The sequence below is a fragment of the Schistocerca nitens genome, chromosome 8 (genome assembly GCF_023898315.1).
Source record: "Schistocerca nitens isolate TAMUIC-IGC-003100 chromosome 8, iqSchNite1.1, whole genome shotgun sequence".
Classification (NCBI taxonomy): domain Eukaryota; kingdom Metazoa; phylum Arthropoda; class Insecta; order Orthoptera; family Acrididae; genus Schistocerca; species Schistocerca nitens.
The window spans coordinates 36,025,111-36,037,933 of record NC_064621.1 but is presented as its reverse complement, the minus strand read 5'-3'; the positions used below and the strand labels follow the sequence as shown (position 1 = coordinate 36,037,933).

The following is a 12,823-nucleotide window of genomic DNA, read 5'->3' as shown; positions in this document are numbered from 1 at the left end:
CAGCAACAACAGGGAGTTACAAACATCGGCTTAATGCCATGTTCCTTAGCTGAATCATTTTCTAAATTTAGTGATACAAGTGAATTTATTATGAGCTTACACCGCTGAGGACATGCACCCACCTTTTCGGTCTGTTAAATACACATCTCATGATCACCGTCTGTATTCAAAGTTGTGGTATTTGTGTCGAAGACAACTTTATTAAGAAACAATACCCTTGCCCGATTTATAAAACATGTATAGTTTGTAACATGGATGTTGTTAGTGATACTTGTGTGTGCCTGTAGAAACAAGACCGCATTTTACACAAAGTGACAGTGACATGGTCGTTGTGATCATGATTAATTTCTCTTCCTAAGGCACGCTGGTACCAATCGCAAGAAAAACAAATAAGGCATGTCGATCCGTTGTGGATATGCGCTAAGTATTCATTGGAGCAAACGTTAAAACCTGCGAAGATCCCAGCGAGGATCCCCCCCACTCTACCACCCTGCGACACTCACCCCGCACTCAGCTCGCCCACGATGGGTCCTCACCCCACCCCCATACCTCGCTCACGAACGGGACCTCACCTCACCCCCTATAGTTCCCTCACAATGGAAGACCAGAAACAGTACCTGCATTTGCGGTTTGGAGCCCGGGTGGTGTTGCTGCTTTGTGCTTCGCTTTGTGAGTGCGGAGAGCGCGTGATATTTTCGTGTGTCTTAAAATCATTGTGTGTGCGGAGTGCGCGTAGTGTTGCTGCAGTAGCTGTTTTTGTTAGTGCGGAGTGCACGTGCTATTTTGGCTTTGTGCGTCGCTTTGTGAGTGCAGAGAGGGCGTGATATTTTCGTGTGTCTTAAAATTATTGTGAGTGCGGAGTGCGCGTGGTATTTTTTTGGGCGTCTTTTTTTTATCATTGTGATTACAGTGTAGCGTTTGTGTTACTAAGATGAGTGCTTTTAAATGCGAAGTGTGTGGGAAAGTGTATGATTACAGAAAGAATCTCAGTCAGCATGTTTGCAAAAACCGTCAACAAGAGCTGCCTGTTGCCACTACAACTACTGTAGCTTCTTATCAGTGCTATGTGTGTGACAAAATTTTTTCTCTTAAAAATAATTTGTATCGCCACCAAAGAAATATTTATGGTTTGCAGGAAGGGGGGTTGTTCTTCAAGTGTACATTGTGCCCATTTCAAAGTAGTTCAAAACGAGGTTGGATGGATCATTTACAAACTGCTCATCAACGTAATTCCAAAGATCTGCAGTTCTCAAATGAAGACGAGTTTTTGCAGTGGAAAGAAGACACTGAATGCACGACACATTCAAAGTTTATTAAAACGCATGGGTCTACTAGTTCCACACATTATTATGGCTGCCATCGATCAGGTAACTTTATCTCCAAAGGTAAAGGCACAAGACATCTTAAATTGACAGGCAGCAACAAAATGAATGGAAAGTACCCTGCAGAGATGAAAGTAACTGTACACGAAGGTGGAACATACCAAGTACATTTTGTGTCGACCCACATTGGTCACAAACAAGATTTAACGCACCTGCCCCTGAATCAAAAAGACCGGGAAACCATAGAAACAGATATTGCAATGGGACTTCCGTATGACAAAGTTCTAGATAACGTACGGACAAGTTTGCAGGATTCAGACTTGCAGAGAATCCATTTGACTACCAAGCAAGACTTATATAACATTGCAGCAAGCTATAACCTCTCCTCCAAGTCGGTCAGACATAAAAATGGTGCAATCAGTGTCGAAGCTTGGGTAAAAGAAATGAACGAAAGTGAGAATCCGTCTGTGTTATTCTATAATTCACAAGACTTGACTAGTGAACATCAAGAACTGAGGAGTGAGGATTTTGTAATAGTGATAATGAACAGAGCACAATGCAGAATGTTATCAAAATATGGAGAAGACTGTATCTGTATTGATGGAACCCATGGGCTTAACGGGTATGAATTCAAAGTGACCACTCACTTAGTACTGGATGATCTCAGGCAAGGATTCCCATGTGCATTTCTAATTTCGAACAGGAAGGACGCCGATGTTTTAAGTATACTTTTGCAGTACGTAAAAACACAGGTTGGACCAATTTGCCCCAATGTATTCATGTCTGATTTGGCAGAGTCATACAGTATTGCATGGAACAGGACAATGTGTGCTCCTAAGATGAGACTCTATTGTACATGGCATGTGGACAGACAATGGAAAACTAATATCAAGCAGAAAATTTCGGATCTGGATAAAAGAAATGTCATTAAATTAGTGTCAATGCTGAGAAATGTAAGTATTGTAGCGTTGCTCTTGGGGGACGAAAATAAAAAGAATTGTTACTTTTTTTTTAATATCGAAAAAAGTGAATATTTTTGGTGGGCCACTTGGCAACAGAATCAGGGATTTATTACGCTATTATAATAACATACGTTGACCATTAAATACCTGAATAAGAGCAGCATATTGATATATATATATATATTTGAGATCGCTCGGAAGAAACATTATCATTTCTGTGCATTTTTATAGTCGCGATGTAGTCATACCCGGATCAACACTAAGGGACCAGAAGATTTATAGACTTTAAAAGAAATGCAACACTACACAATTTAAAAAAAATTGGTTCAGAAATAATAGGAAAACGATAATGTTCCTTCTGCCTCATGCTGCGTTCGGCCCATCAGCGTGATCGTAATTTCTGGTGATGAAGTAACACAAAATGATTAATATTCAACTTAATAAGGAGATGGAATTATCAAGGTTAATTTACGAAAATAAGCACACTTATATTTAACACACTTTTTTTTAATGCTACGTACCTTTTCATATTAAATTACAATAGATGACCATAGTGGTTAAATACTCTATACATAACAGTCGAAATGTCCTCTTGATGCTGTCTATTCGTAATCAGTTACCAGGAACTACATGCTTTCTGATTGAAAAAGAAATAACATTTAGCATTTTCACTCAATATTTACACATAGAATATGAAATACAGTTGCGGAACGCAGCAAGTCCCCGTCCGCCTCTCCTGGAATACAAACAGTAAAAGGTGAGGCGCCAAAAACCTCATTTGTCTTGAAACAACAGAATTCTTTTTTTATACCATTAATCGATACATGTACATAGAGATTTACTGGCACCGCGCAAGAACGGCAAAGATAAAGAATAATAGATTCTGTCGCTGCTATGCGATGGTTCATTTCTTTTACTTTACAATTGTTCGATAACTTTAGGCCATCAGGCGTTTACTATTGAGCGTATATTAATGTTTGTGAGGCGAAAATTACTAATATTACACTGCCTCCCATGAGGAGGGAAGGAATACCGAAGGTATTACTTTCATCCTCATGCCCACTGGAATATTTGTAATTTTCGGGTGTAACATACAGGTTATTAAAAATTTCATTTCACATTCATTCCATAATAAAAGAATTAACGTTTCAATTTGCAATTACTGACGGTGGATCATTGTGAATTTGTTCTGTGTTTCTGTCAGTGTTTGTATGGATTCAGTCTTTCTTGATGATTCTTAAAATTAAGGCTATAAGTACACATATTTACAAAATTTATAAGGAAATAGAGTCACACTTCATTTTTCATCGTTGCAAAAGTAATTTGACTATCACAACTGGTACACAACTTTATGTTTTGACTGTATTCATTATATTGTCATCATCTTGTCGATTGATTGCCTTGTCCGTTGTCGCACTTAATTATACATTTATTTTCGTCGCACATACACTATTTATGATAGACTTGGATTGTAGAGCGGCCACTGGTGATGGCTTCGACAAGGAAGTCCATATCTTTCACTTTCAGGGCTCGAGTGTGGCTCTCCGAATTATTTCACATATGAAACAGATAAAATATCTTATATTAGAATAGCTTACAAAACTAATTTTATATACATGTGGGATGGGATATAGGAAGGATCGGATCCTTTGACGTATTTTCGTGTGCTTATTTTCATTCGTATCGTGACCTCTCGTTAAAGTTTACATTTCAACATTGTTTAGAGGTGACCTTGTGACTTGTCTCTGTGTACAATCAGTCATTATACTAATTACGTTAACTTCTCTTTCTTAGAGTCTCTCGGAAGGTTTATAATACATACAAAATGTTTTTCAGTACTGGGTGTGAATGTTTTTGCTACAGAATGTAGCGCACAGCAACCGTGTTGGCGGTTGAACGTTTACATTATTTCGTCACGTGGTGGCTGTCAGCCTCCACTGTTGCGAGCAGTCTTGAAATTCAGTCTGTGCGCGCGCACGTGACCGGAGCTTTCTTGCAGAGCGTTGACTTCGCGCTTGAGGTGCCGTGCGTCGCTTTTGTTCGGCGGATCGTGGCTTTGTGGTTTTTTTAGATTGCTGGAGGGAGCTTCTGCCACCGAAACTGCCTCACATCACTTCCTGTCCACTATCCAGTTACGGATTCACAGGTAAGTGGTAGCTACCGCTGCAGCTGCATGTGTGGAATGACACTGATTATTACACACTGCACACATCAATGAATTTTTCACACATATGGTGCAGTAGAATACTGCCACTGAAAATCGTCGAACTTTAAAACTTCACTTGCACTGTGGTGAGCGTCTGCGTGAACGATGTATTAAAAGAAATTCTCGCTTCATAACATCACACGGTGTTTACAATTTGATTTACATACTAATATTTACAAGAGTTCATTTAAATCGAGAAATAATCTAATTGACCACTTTGAATAAAAACAGTTGTTTCTTAATTAGTCTTTTTTTTTTATTTATGCCTACGGTCACAGGTAGGCTATTATAAGTCCTTTTTCTTTGACCAAATTCATTCCAATCTCCTTTACAAATTAATTTAATTCATAGTAATCTTTATCACGCTTGCTTATTCATTTTGTAGGCCCAATAAATTAGTGCTCATCTTATTTAGTGACTTGTGAGGGGAGCTTCATTTATGTCAAAGTTTTTTCTCGTATGTGCTTGTCTTTAAAGAAAGTTCGAGGACAGATTTGAAAATAGCATTTCCGCCTCGGGATTTCGTGTAGGAATACAAACAGTCGAAAAAGAAAAATGGGCAAAGCGGGCCTACTCGCGGATCGTCGACAGAATTTAAATTACTCCTCAACCAGGTCGAAAATTTAATTTACATTGCGCATTACAAAAGCAATATGCGCGTCGCGAACCTACTCATTTTTATACGTAGTGCCTCACTTCCTAAGCACACGTGCATCTTTACAAGTTGATCCTGAGGAGCGAATAGGATCAAGGATCTTAAAGGATTTGCACTTAGGAAAGGGATTCAATAATCACATAATCACAGAGAAAACAATAAATATTGCAGTGCGCACTTAAAATAAAATCTATCACTTCAAGCATGTATATCTAATATGTATCTTGCTGCAGCTTGCTTACTACTCTTTGCTCATTTCTTAGACTAAGTCAAGTTTATGCATTACGCATTTGGCTATTAATTATCATTTGTATATATAAGCCTCTCACTAGAGTGTTGTTGTTTGCTGCTGTCGCGACCTGTGAAGCTTGGGCGAGATCCTTATTCTATTTGCTGCTAGCTTGTGAATTTGCAGTATCGCTAATGCTCAATAGTACCGTGAAGTTAGCATAATAAACCATGTTACTCATATGTTCTTTTACTCAGCTTGTTTATAGTCTGGACTCATCTTACTTTGCGTTATATAATAAAATTCCTTTTTATTCCATCACGCTTTTACTTAAGGTTAACGTCAGGCCTTTTTTAGAACAATTGCACTGCGTTATCAATTTGTTCATGCTTAATCCTAGATATCTGTTTACTTCAAAGAGGTGTTATTTCATCGCTGGCACAGCACTGTGCTGGAAGTTACAAGTTAAATCTACCGACTGTTTTGCGCTAACAGGTGGTGCCTTATTTACGTCACATTTGAAAATATGGAATAACCTCATGGAATCGAATCGTTTCTCACAACTTTCCTCTTTTGTCTGGACGTTTATTTCCTTTTAAAACAGGTCATTAACTTGTCCTCGATTAAATTTCACTTACTAATACTAAGCACACATAATCATCATTTTCATATTACTATTTAGTGAGAGAAGTGCATTATTCGCTCCTTCCTGCTCATTCTCAAATTACTATTTAGCGAGAGAAGTGCATTATTCGCTCCTTCCTCTTTCCTCATTTTAGTACCTCGGGGCTAATTAATACCTCTCGAGTACATCATTTTTCTTACATACTAACTTATAACTAAAATTGAAAATCGCCTCTAGGACATGTCTTCCTGTTTACATAAAGATTATTCATGTAAATACTTGTCTACAACTTATTCTGTATTTTATTTTCCAAACGCGTTGTTTTAATCCATAAGGTTTCCTTTTAGCACCGGTTAACGTCAGTAGTCAGTTCAGTTCCGTTCTTGTTACTCATTGGTTAATCCTGATCTCCAATACCTTAGAATTTTCTTACAGCTTAAATTAACTTAATTCCTGGCGTTATAAAATTTTCTTAAATCATGATGGTGGAACAATCCTTTGATTTTATTCGTGGCAGGGTCAGATAACAAATAGCTACCAATGTGTGGTTTCCTCATTATCACAAAGGGACCTTCATAAATGTGTTGCCACTTACGATTCTTCTTTAACAACAGGGATGGTTTAAAGTGAGTCCTGACTAATACCTTTTCTCCTTCTTTGAAATCTATAACTCTGTTTACCTTCTTATCAAATGCCTTTTTTTTTTTTTCGGAGGTTAGCATACGTTGTCAATGATATGAGAGCTTGCCTGATTTTTGCGTCTAGGTCTAATTCGTTGTCTTTGTAACTTTGGAAGGGGGTCTATCCATTCAAACCTGCAGCATCCTCTAGGAGGCTCAATGGTGCTGCTTTTAATTTTCCGCTCGACGCTTACTTTCCTGCTGATTTATATTTCTTAAAGTTTCTTCCGTCTGGAACTGGTGTTGGTTTTGTGGTACGAACTCGGTTGGAAATGGATCTTGTTGTCCTGGCGTACTCGCTTGCGCATAATAAATTTGCGTATTATGCGGGCGTTTAGGCTTCAGACTTCCGGAAGGTCCGTTCGCTTGTTGCGTGAAGTGTATATTTTGTGGCTGAAAGGTATTTTGCTGTGGCTTGTGTTGATTGTAACCGTTACTGAAAGGTGTACATTGGTCTCCACCTTGATTATGCCATTTATTTCTTTTCCACTGACGATTTGAATCGTAAGACTGATCGTTTTGATAATTACCGTTGATCGGTTGCGTGTTTCCATATTGCTGGTGCTGTGTATTATAAAGTGCATTTCCGTACTGAGGTGGTGACGAATTATATATTGGATTGTATCTCTGGCCGTTATTGTACTTATTTTTGTATTTGCTGTTGGAGTACGTATTGTGTTTATTTTTGAAACCGTTGTGGGGTTGGTACTGGCTGTCGCTGTGACGCGCTTTCGCTCGGCCACCATTATTGCCTGCGTATTCTGTATTGTGCTGGCCGCCTGCACTGAAGTGGGCGTTGCCAACATCAACTCTAGCGTCCTCGTAAATCAGATCTAACGAGTCTAACACAGATAGGAAAGTGTCCGTATCGTCCTCAGACACGTTTACTAACTTTTCTCTGATCGCAATCGGTAGCTTAGTTTTTAGAATCATAATAACGTCTTTGGCGGTGATCGGCGAATCCCAGAACTTGATTTTCGCTAAATACTTTTCAAAATATCTTCTCAAACTACCGCGCTTACTGTTAAACACTTCGGCGTTGTAAACCTCTTTTCTCAGGCGCTGCTGCACACCAGAACTCCAGAATTTAGCTAAAAACATCTGTTCAAACTCTTTGTAACTCTTACAAGAGTCGACCATTTCGGTTCCCCATAAGGCAGCATCGCCTACGATAAATCCACTAACGAATTGAATTCGCTGGCGGTCACTCCAGCTACTCGGGAAAATTCCTGAAAAATTTCGGAGGAACACTATAGGATGAATTTCTCTTTTCTGTGGGTGAAAGGTCGGAAAAATACGATGTTTGATCACGCTTTCCTCCTGCATCAAACTGACAAAAGTGGGTGGGCTGGTACTCTGGTTAACTTGTGCTTCTATAGAACTATGAGTTTGAGCGTTATCAAATGGTGAACGGTAATGTACCTGCTGTTGTTCATTACTTCGTGGTGAATTATTCCAGTCTCCTGACACGGGAGGTGGGGAATTTTCAACTTGACATTTTAGCGTACGAACTTCATCAACTATCTGTTGACGCCATTCAGGTAAATCTTGAGCTAACGTTCGTCTTATCTGGCCTAATTCTGACATCACCGTGTCTCCTGTTTTTCCAGGGGCTGCCAATATTTCAAAGGTCACGTTTTTGACAGTTTCCCTGAGTTCGTTCTTGACCCTGTTTTCTATGAATCCGTCTTTGTTTTTAATCCACTCTTGGTAGTGGTCAGACAATGCTTCAGCATGTGCCTTAACAGTATTCTTTATTTGATCCTCTACATTAAGAGTCTCAATCTGTTTGGAAAGATCATCAACAACATTCTCAATCGTGTCAACTGCGGTTTTAACTCCTTTGACCTCATCAGAGATTGCAGTATAATCTTCTTTTAAGGTCGCAGCTTGTTTTTGATATTCCATCACTTTTGAATTTATTTCTCCCTTGGCTACTTCGATTTTTTCGTCTAACCGTTTTGAAATATCCTCTATTTTTGACTCTACTTGTGTGTCAATTTCTAGCCTCATGGTCGTGATCTGACTACTGATTTGTCTTTGGACATTACCCAACAGGGTATTTAAATCAGCTGTTATGTCTGCCTTTAGTTCGGCCTTTACCGAATTTAACCGTGTATTTAGGTCATTTATCTCCGTTTGCAGATCTGTTTTTACTGAATTTATGTCTGTTTTTACTGAATTTATGTCTGTTTTTACCGAATTTATTTCTGTTTTTACTGAATTTATGTCTGCTTTGACTGAGTTGCACAGATTTGTAAGGACCTGATTTTTATTATGCCGTCTTTCGGCCTTCTCTTTTTCTTCGCGAGCCTTTTCATCTAATCTTTCCTGTTTTTGGCTTTCGAACTTGCGTTCCATTATTGCTTCGATCATTGCAGCCAAGTCATTTTTTTCAAAAGCGGGAATAGTTTGTACACTAGGACCGGCTTCTAAAACTTCGGTCGAGGCTGTTTCTGCCTCCACTCGTGTACCTATCGCGCGTGATCGTAATGGATAGTGAGGTCCATTCGCATCACCGCTGTCGTCTGGTTTTGTTTGTGTCCGCTGTTTACCGTCAGCCATGTTCATTAATTATTTGTCAAACGTCAAAATGCTACAGATATTGTTTGTCACTGCCGTCAGTCGTTTGTCTGTGACGTAGTGCTATGGCTTACTGGGACCTAAGATGAAATTTTAACTCTGGGTAACAACTGACGTTCATGTACGCCAAGAAGACAAGATGGTTCCTACTAATTACAAACAAATGAAATATCACACGTTTTACCAGTTTTGAGCGTAGTTATCCGCCATATCGTAATTTTTTTTTATGCACTGACAACAATGGTACACTTTCACTGAATTTAACTACATAAGAATGGACTATGGGCAAATTGAAATAAAGCTCTTTCAAGGCAAGGAAAGACAGGTTTACGTTCTGATCAACTCGAAAGATGCAACGTCACTACGAAAGCTTGGCTACTGCGTATAAAAATTTCACTTACTATGGCTGTCTTGATGGTGATACGGATGAATACTCGCGTTTTTTTTTGGTAATTTCATCAATCGTTCTTCTGAATTAATTAAAAGGTTTTCCCACTTGTCTTTCTCGGTTGAATTGCATCCACATGAAAAAATGAAACAATTATTAGAACAAGCACTGAAAAGTTTTTAAGCACATACATGAAATGATTTTTTGATCAAGTCCCTGTTCGGGCGCCAAGTGTAGCGTTGCTCTTGGGGGACGAAAATAAAAAGAATTGTTACTTTTTTTTTAATATCGAAAAAAGTGAATATTTTTGGTGGGCCACTTGGCAACAGAATCAGGGATTTATTACGCTATTATAATAACATACGTTGACCATTAAATACCTGAATAAGAGCAGCATATTGATATATATATATATATTTGAGATCGCTCGGAAGAAACATTATCATTTCTGTGCATTTTTATAGTCGCGATGTAGTCATACCCGGATCAACACTAAGGGACCAGAAGATTTATAGACTTTAAAAGAAATGCAACACTACACAATTTAAAAAAAATTGGTTCAGAAATAATAGGAAAACGATAATGTTCCTTCTGCCTCATGCTGCGTTCGGCCCATCAGCGTGATCGTAATTTCTGGTGATGAAGTAACACAAAATGATTAATATTCAACTTAATAAGGAGATGGAATTATCAAGGTTAATTTACGAAAATAAGCACACTTATATTTAACACACTTTTTTTTAATGCTACGTACCTTTTCATATTAAATTACAATAGATGACCATAGTGGTTAAATACTCTATACATAACAGTCGAAATGTCCTCTTGATGCTGTCTATTCGTAATCAGTTACCAGGAACTACATGCTTTCTGATTGAAAAAGAAATAACATTTAGCACTTTCACTCAATATTTACACATAGAATATGAAATACAGTTGCGGAACGCAGCAAGTCCCCGTCCGCCTCTCCTGGAATACAAACAGTAAAAGGTGAGGCGCCAAAAACCTCATTTGTCTTGAAACAACAGAATTCTTTTTTTATACCATTAATCGATACATGTACATAGAGATTTACTGGCACCGCGCAAGAACGGCAAAGATAAAGAATAATAGATTCTGTCGCTGCTATGCGATGGTTCATTTCTTTTACTTTACAATTGTTCGATAACTTTAGGCCATCAGGCGTTTACTATTGAGCGTATATTAATGTTTGTGAGGCGAAAATTACTAATATTACAGTATGTTTCAGGAATCACTGCAAAAAGCACTGCAGAAGCTCAGTAGTGACCCTGATACATCAGAATTTGCTTCATACTTCAAGACACACTATGAGGGAAATGTGGAGTGTTGGGCCTACTGTCACAGAATGTATGCCGGTCTCAATACCAACATGCATGTGGAGAGTATGCATAGGACGTTAAAGGAAATACATGGTAATGCAAGACAGATAAAACGACTGAACAAAGGCATATCTACACTAATGTCCCTAGTTACAGCCATGATGTTTGACTGGCTTATAGCAAATGTAAAAGGGAAGGTTACAAGCACAGTTCAAGACATTCGTAATAAACACAAAACTAGTTTGTTAATGGACAAGGACCTCATCACTGAGGTAGATGGAGGTTGGGAAGTGCCATCCACATCATCTTCAGAGGTGTACATTGTTAAAGATAACAGAGTCAACTGTGAGTGCAAATTAAAATGTAGTGTTTGCAATGTGTGCATACATAGGTATTACTGTACATGTATGGATTACAGTATTAGATTCAGTATGTATAAGCACATTCACACTGTTTGCCGAGATGACAGTGTCGGTGAAAATCCCCTGCAAAGTCCAGAGGCACTAGGTACTGATGTTGATGCCACCAGTGAGAGAGCAGCAATATTAGCTGAAGTAAGCACAAAATATGTTTCAAAAACACCAAAATCATTGTTAGAAGGGAGACAGGAGCTTATTTCAGTGTTTTCCAATATTGTCAGTGGAATGACTGAGACTGAACTGCAGTTGGCCAAAAAAACTGTGTTATCCTTAAAGGCAAATGTAGGAGCTGTTCGAGCCCGAAACAGTTATTTCAAACAAACAGATAAGGGCCAGAAAAGAAAGCTAATACCACAGCGGAGGCTGTTTTCTACCGAGAAGAAAACAGCACGTAATAATTTCTCTGGCTGTTCCAAATGCTGAAGAAAGATATGAAGTAGTAAAATCACTTCTGAATGAGGGTATGTATCAATTTTCAAGTTATTGAGTAGATACATTTATGTGTTGAACCTTGGCAGAGTAAAATGTAATTCATGGTTAATATATGAATTTGTGTTTAGTACCTGTCAACTTTGTGTGAATTATAATTTGAAATTTATATGCAGAGCTCGACATGAATCATGATGTTCCTGCGGAGCATAGTCGTGCCGTGCCAGATGTACAGCACAGCAAAACAGGTAAAACTTGATGGGATCCATCATTCTAAATATGTGTGGTACTACTATAATGTCCTCACACCAAATAAGCATGTCACATTACGTAAAATTTAGAATTTTGCTGTTCAATAGCAATGCAGTGTGTTTGGAATCTGATGTAATAGTTACTTGCAGTACAGTATATGTATATACTATCTTTCAGTACCTATCAATTTTGCCTCAATTGTGACATGAAATTTATTTGCAGGGTGAAGTGTCGGCAGAAGTGCCAACACCATGTTGTTTGAGGAAGCCGAAATGCACGCTATAAGCTCACGCAGGATGGCGTGAGGTCTGAAACAGGATACGTAATGAATGCTATAAAGAAAAGTACGTAGCTTCTGGAATACTTAACTTTAATTCACAATTGTAGAACATCGCTCTTTATGATACAGAAGTATTATAGCAATTGAATACGGCGCCTTGCTAGGTCGTAGCAATATAGTCAAATGTGCATTTCGATAGATAATAAATATATTTTAGACACTGAAGTACTGTAAGATACATCTATGTTATCAACATCTTAACACAGTCTATTAAAAATACCTTCAATTTATGTAAGATAATACTTAATTTGGAGAACTGTTGGCTATTAGAAAGTACAGAGAACAAGGAGAGCGATTGGCAGTTTCCTTTCAAAGGCAAGTTTAATACTGTAGTCTGGCTGACTGTCTCAGTTTTCATGGCTGGTAAATTACTTGCTTGAAACTGGAGCACTG

General features: G+C 38.4%; 1 protein-coding gene across 1 annotated transcript; it reads left to right on the top strand.

Annotated features, from left to right (window-relative positions):
- Positions 1–1,426: 1,426 nt before the first annotated feature.
- Positions 1,427–12,097, top strand: LOC126199117 (uncharacterized). The gene is made up of 3 exons (XM_049935873.1): positions 1,427–2,074; positions 10,900–11,800; positions 12,015–12,097. The coding sequence occupies exons 1-3, from the start codon at positions 1,427–1,429 to the stop codon at positions 12,095–12,097; spliced, it is 1,632 nt and encodes a 543-aa protein (XP_049791830.1).
- Positions 12,098–12,823: the final 726 nt, after the last annotated feature.

What these genes read in the sequence shown, in the direction of transcription:
- LOC126199117 (XM_049935873.1), top strand. Translation starts at nt 1,427, where the DNA reads ATGAATGGAAAGTACCCTGCAGAGATGAAAGTAACTGTACACGAAGGT. An exon ending in TGCAGTACGTAAAAACACAG is followed by an intron (nt 2,075 to 10,899) that starts GTTGGACCAATT and finishes AGTATGTTTCAG; the next exon opens with GAATCACTGCAAAAAGCACT. An exon ending in TACCGAGAAGAAAACAGCAC is followed by an intron (nt 11,801 to 12,014) that starts GTAATAATTTCT and finishes ATTTATATGCAG; the next exon opens with AGCTCGACATGAATCATGAT.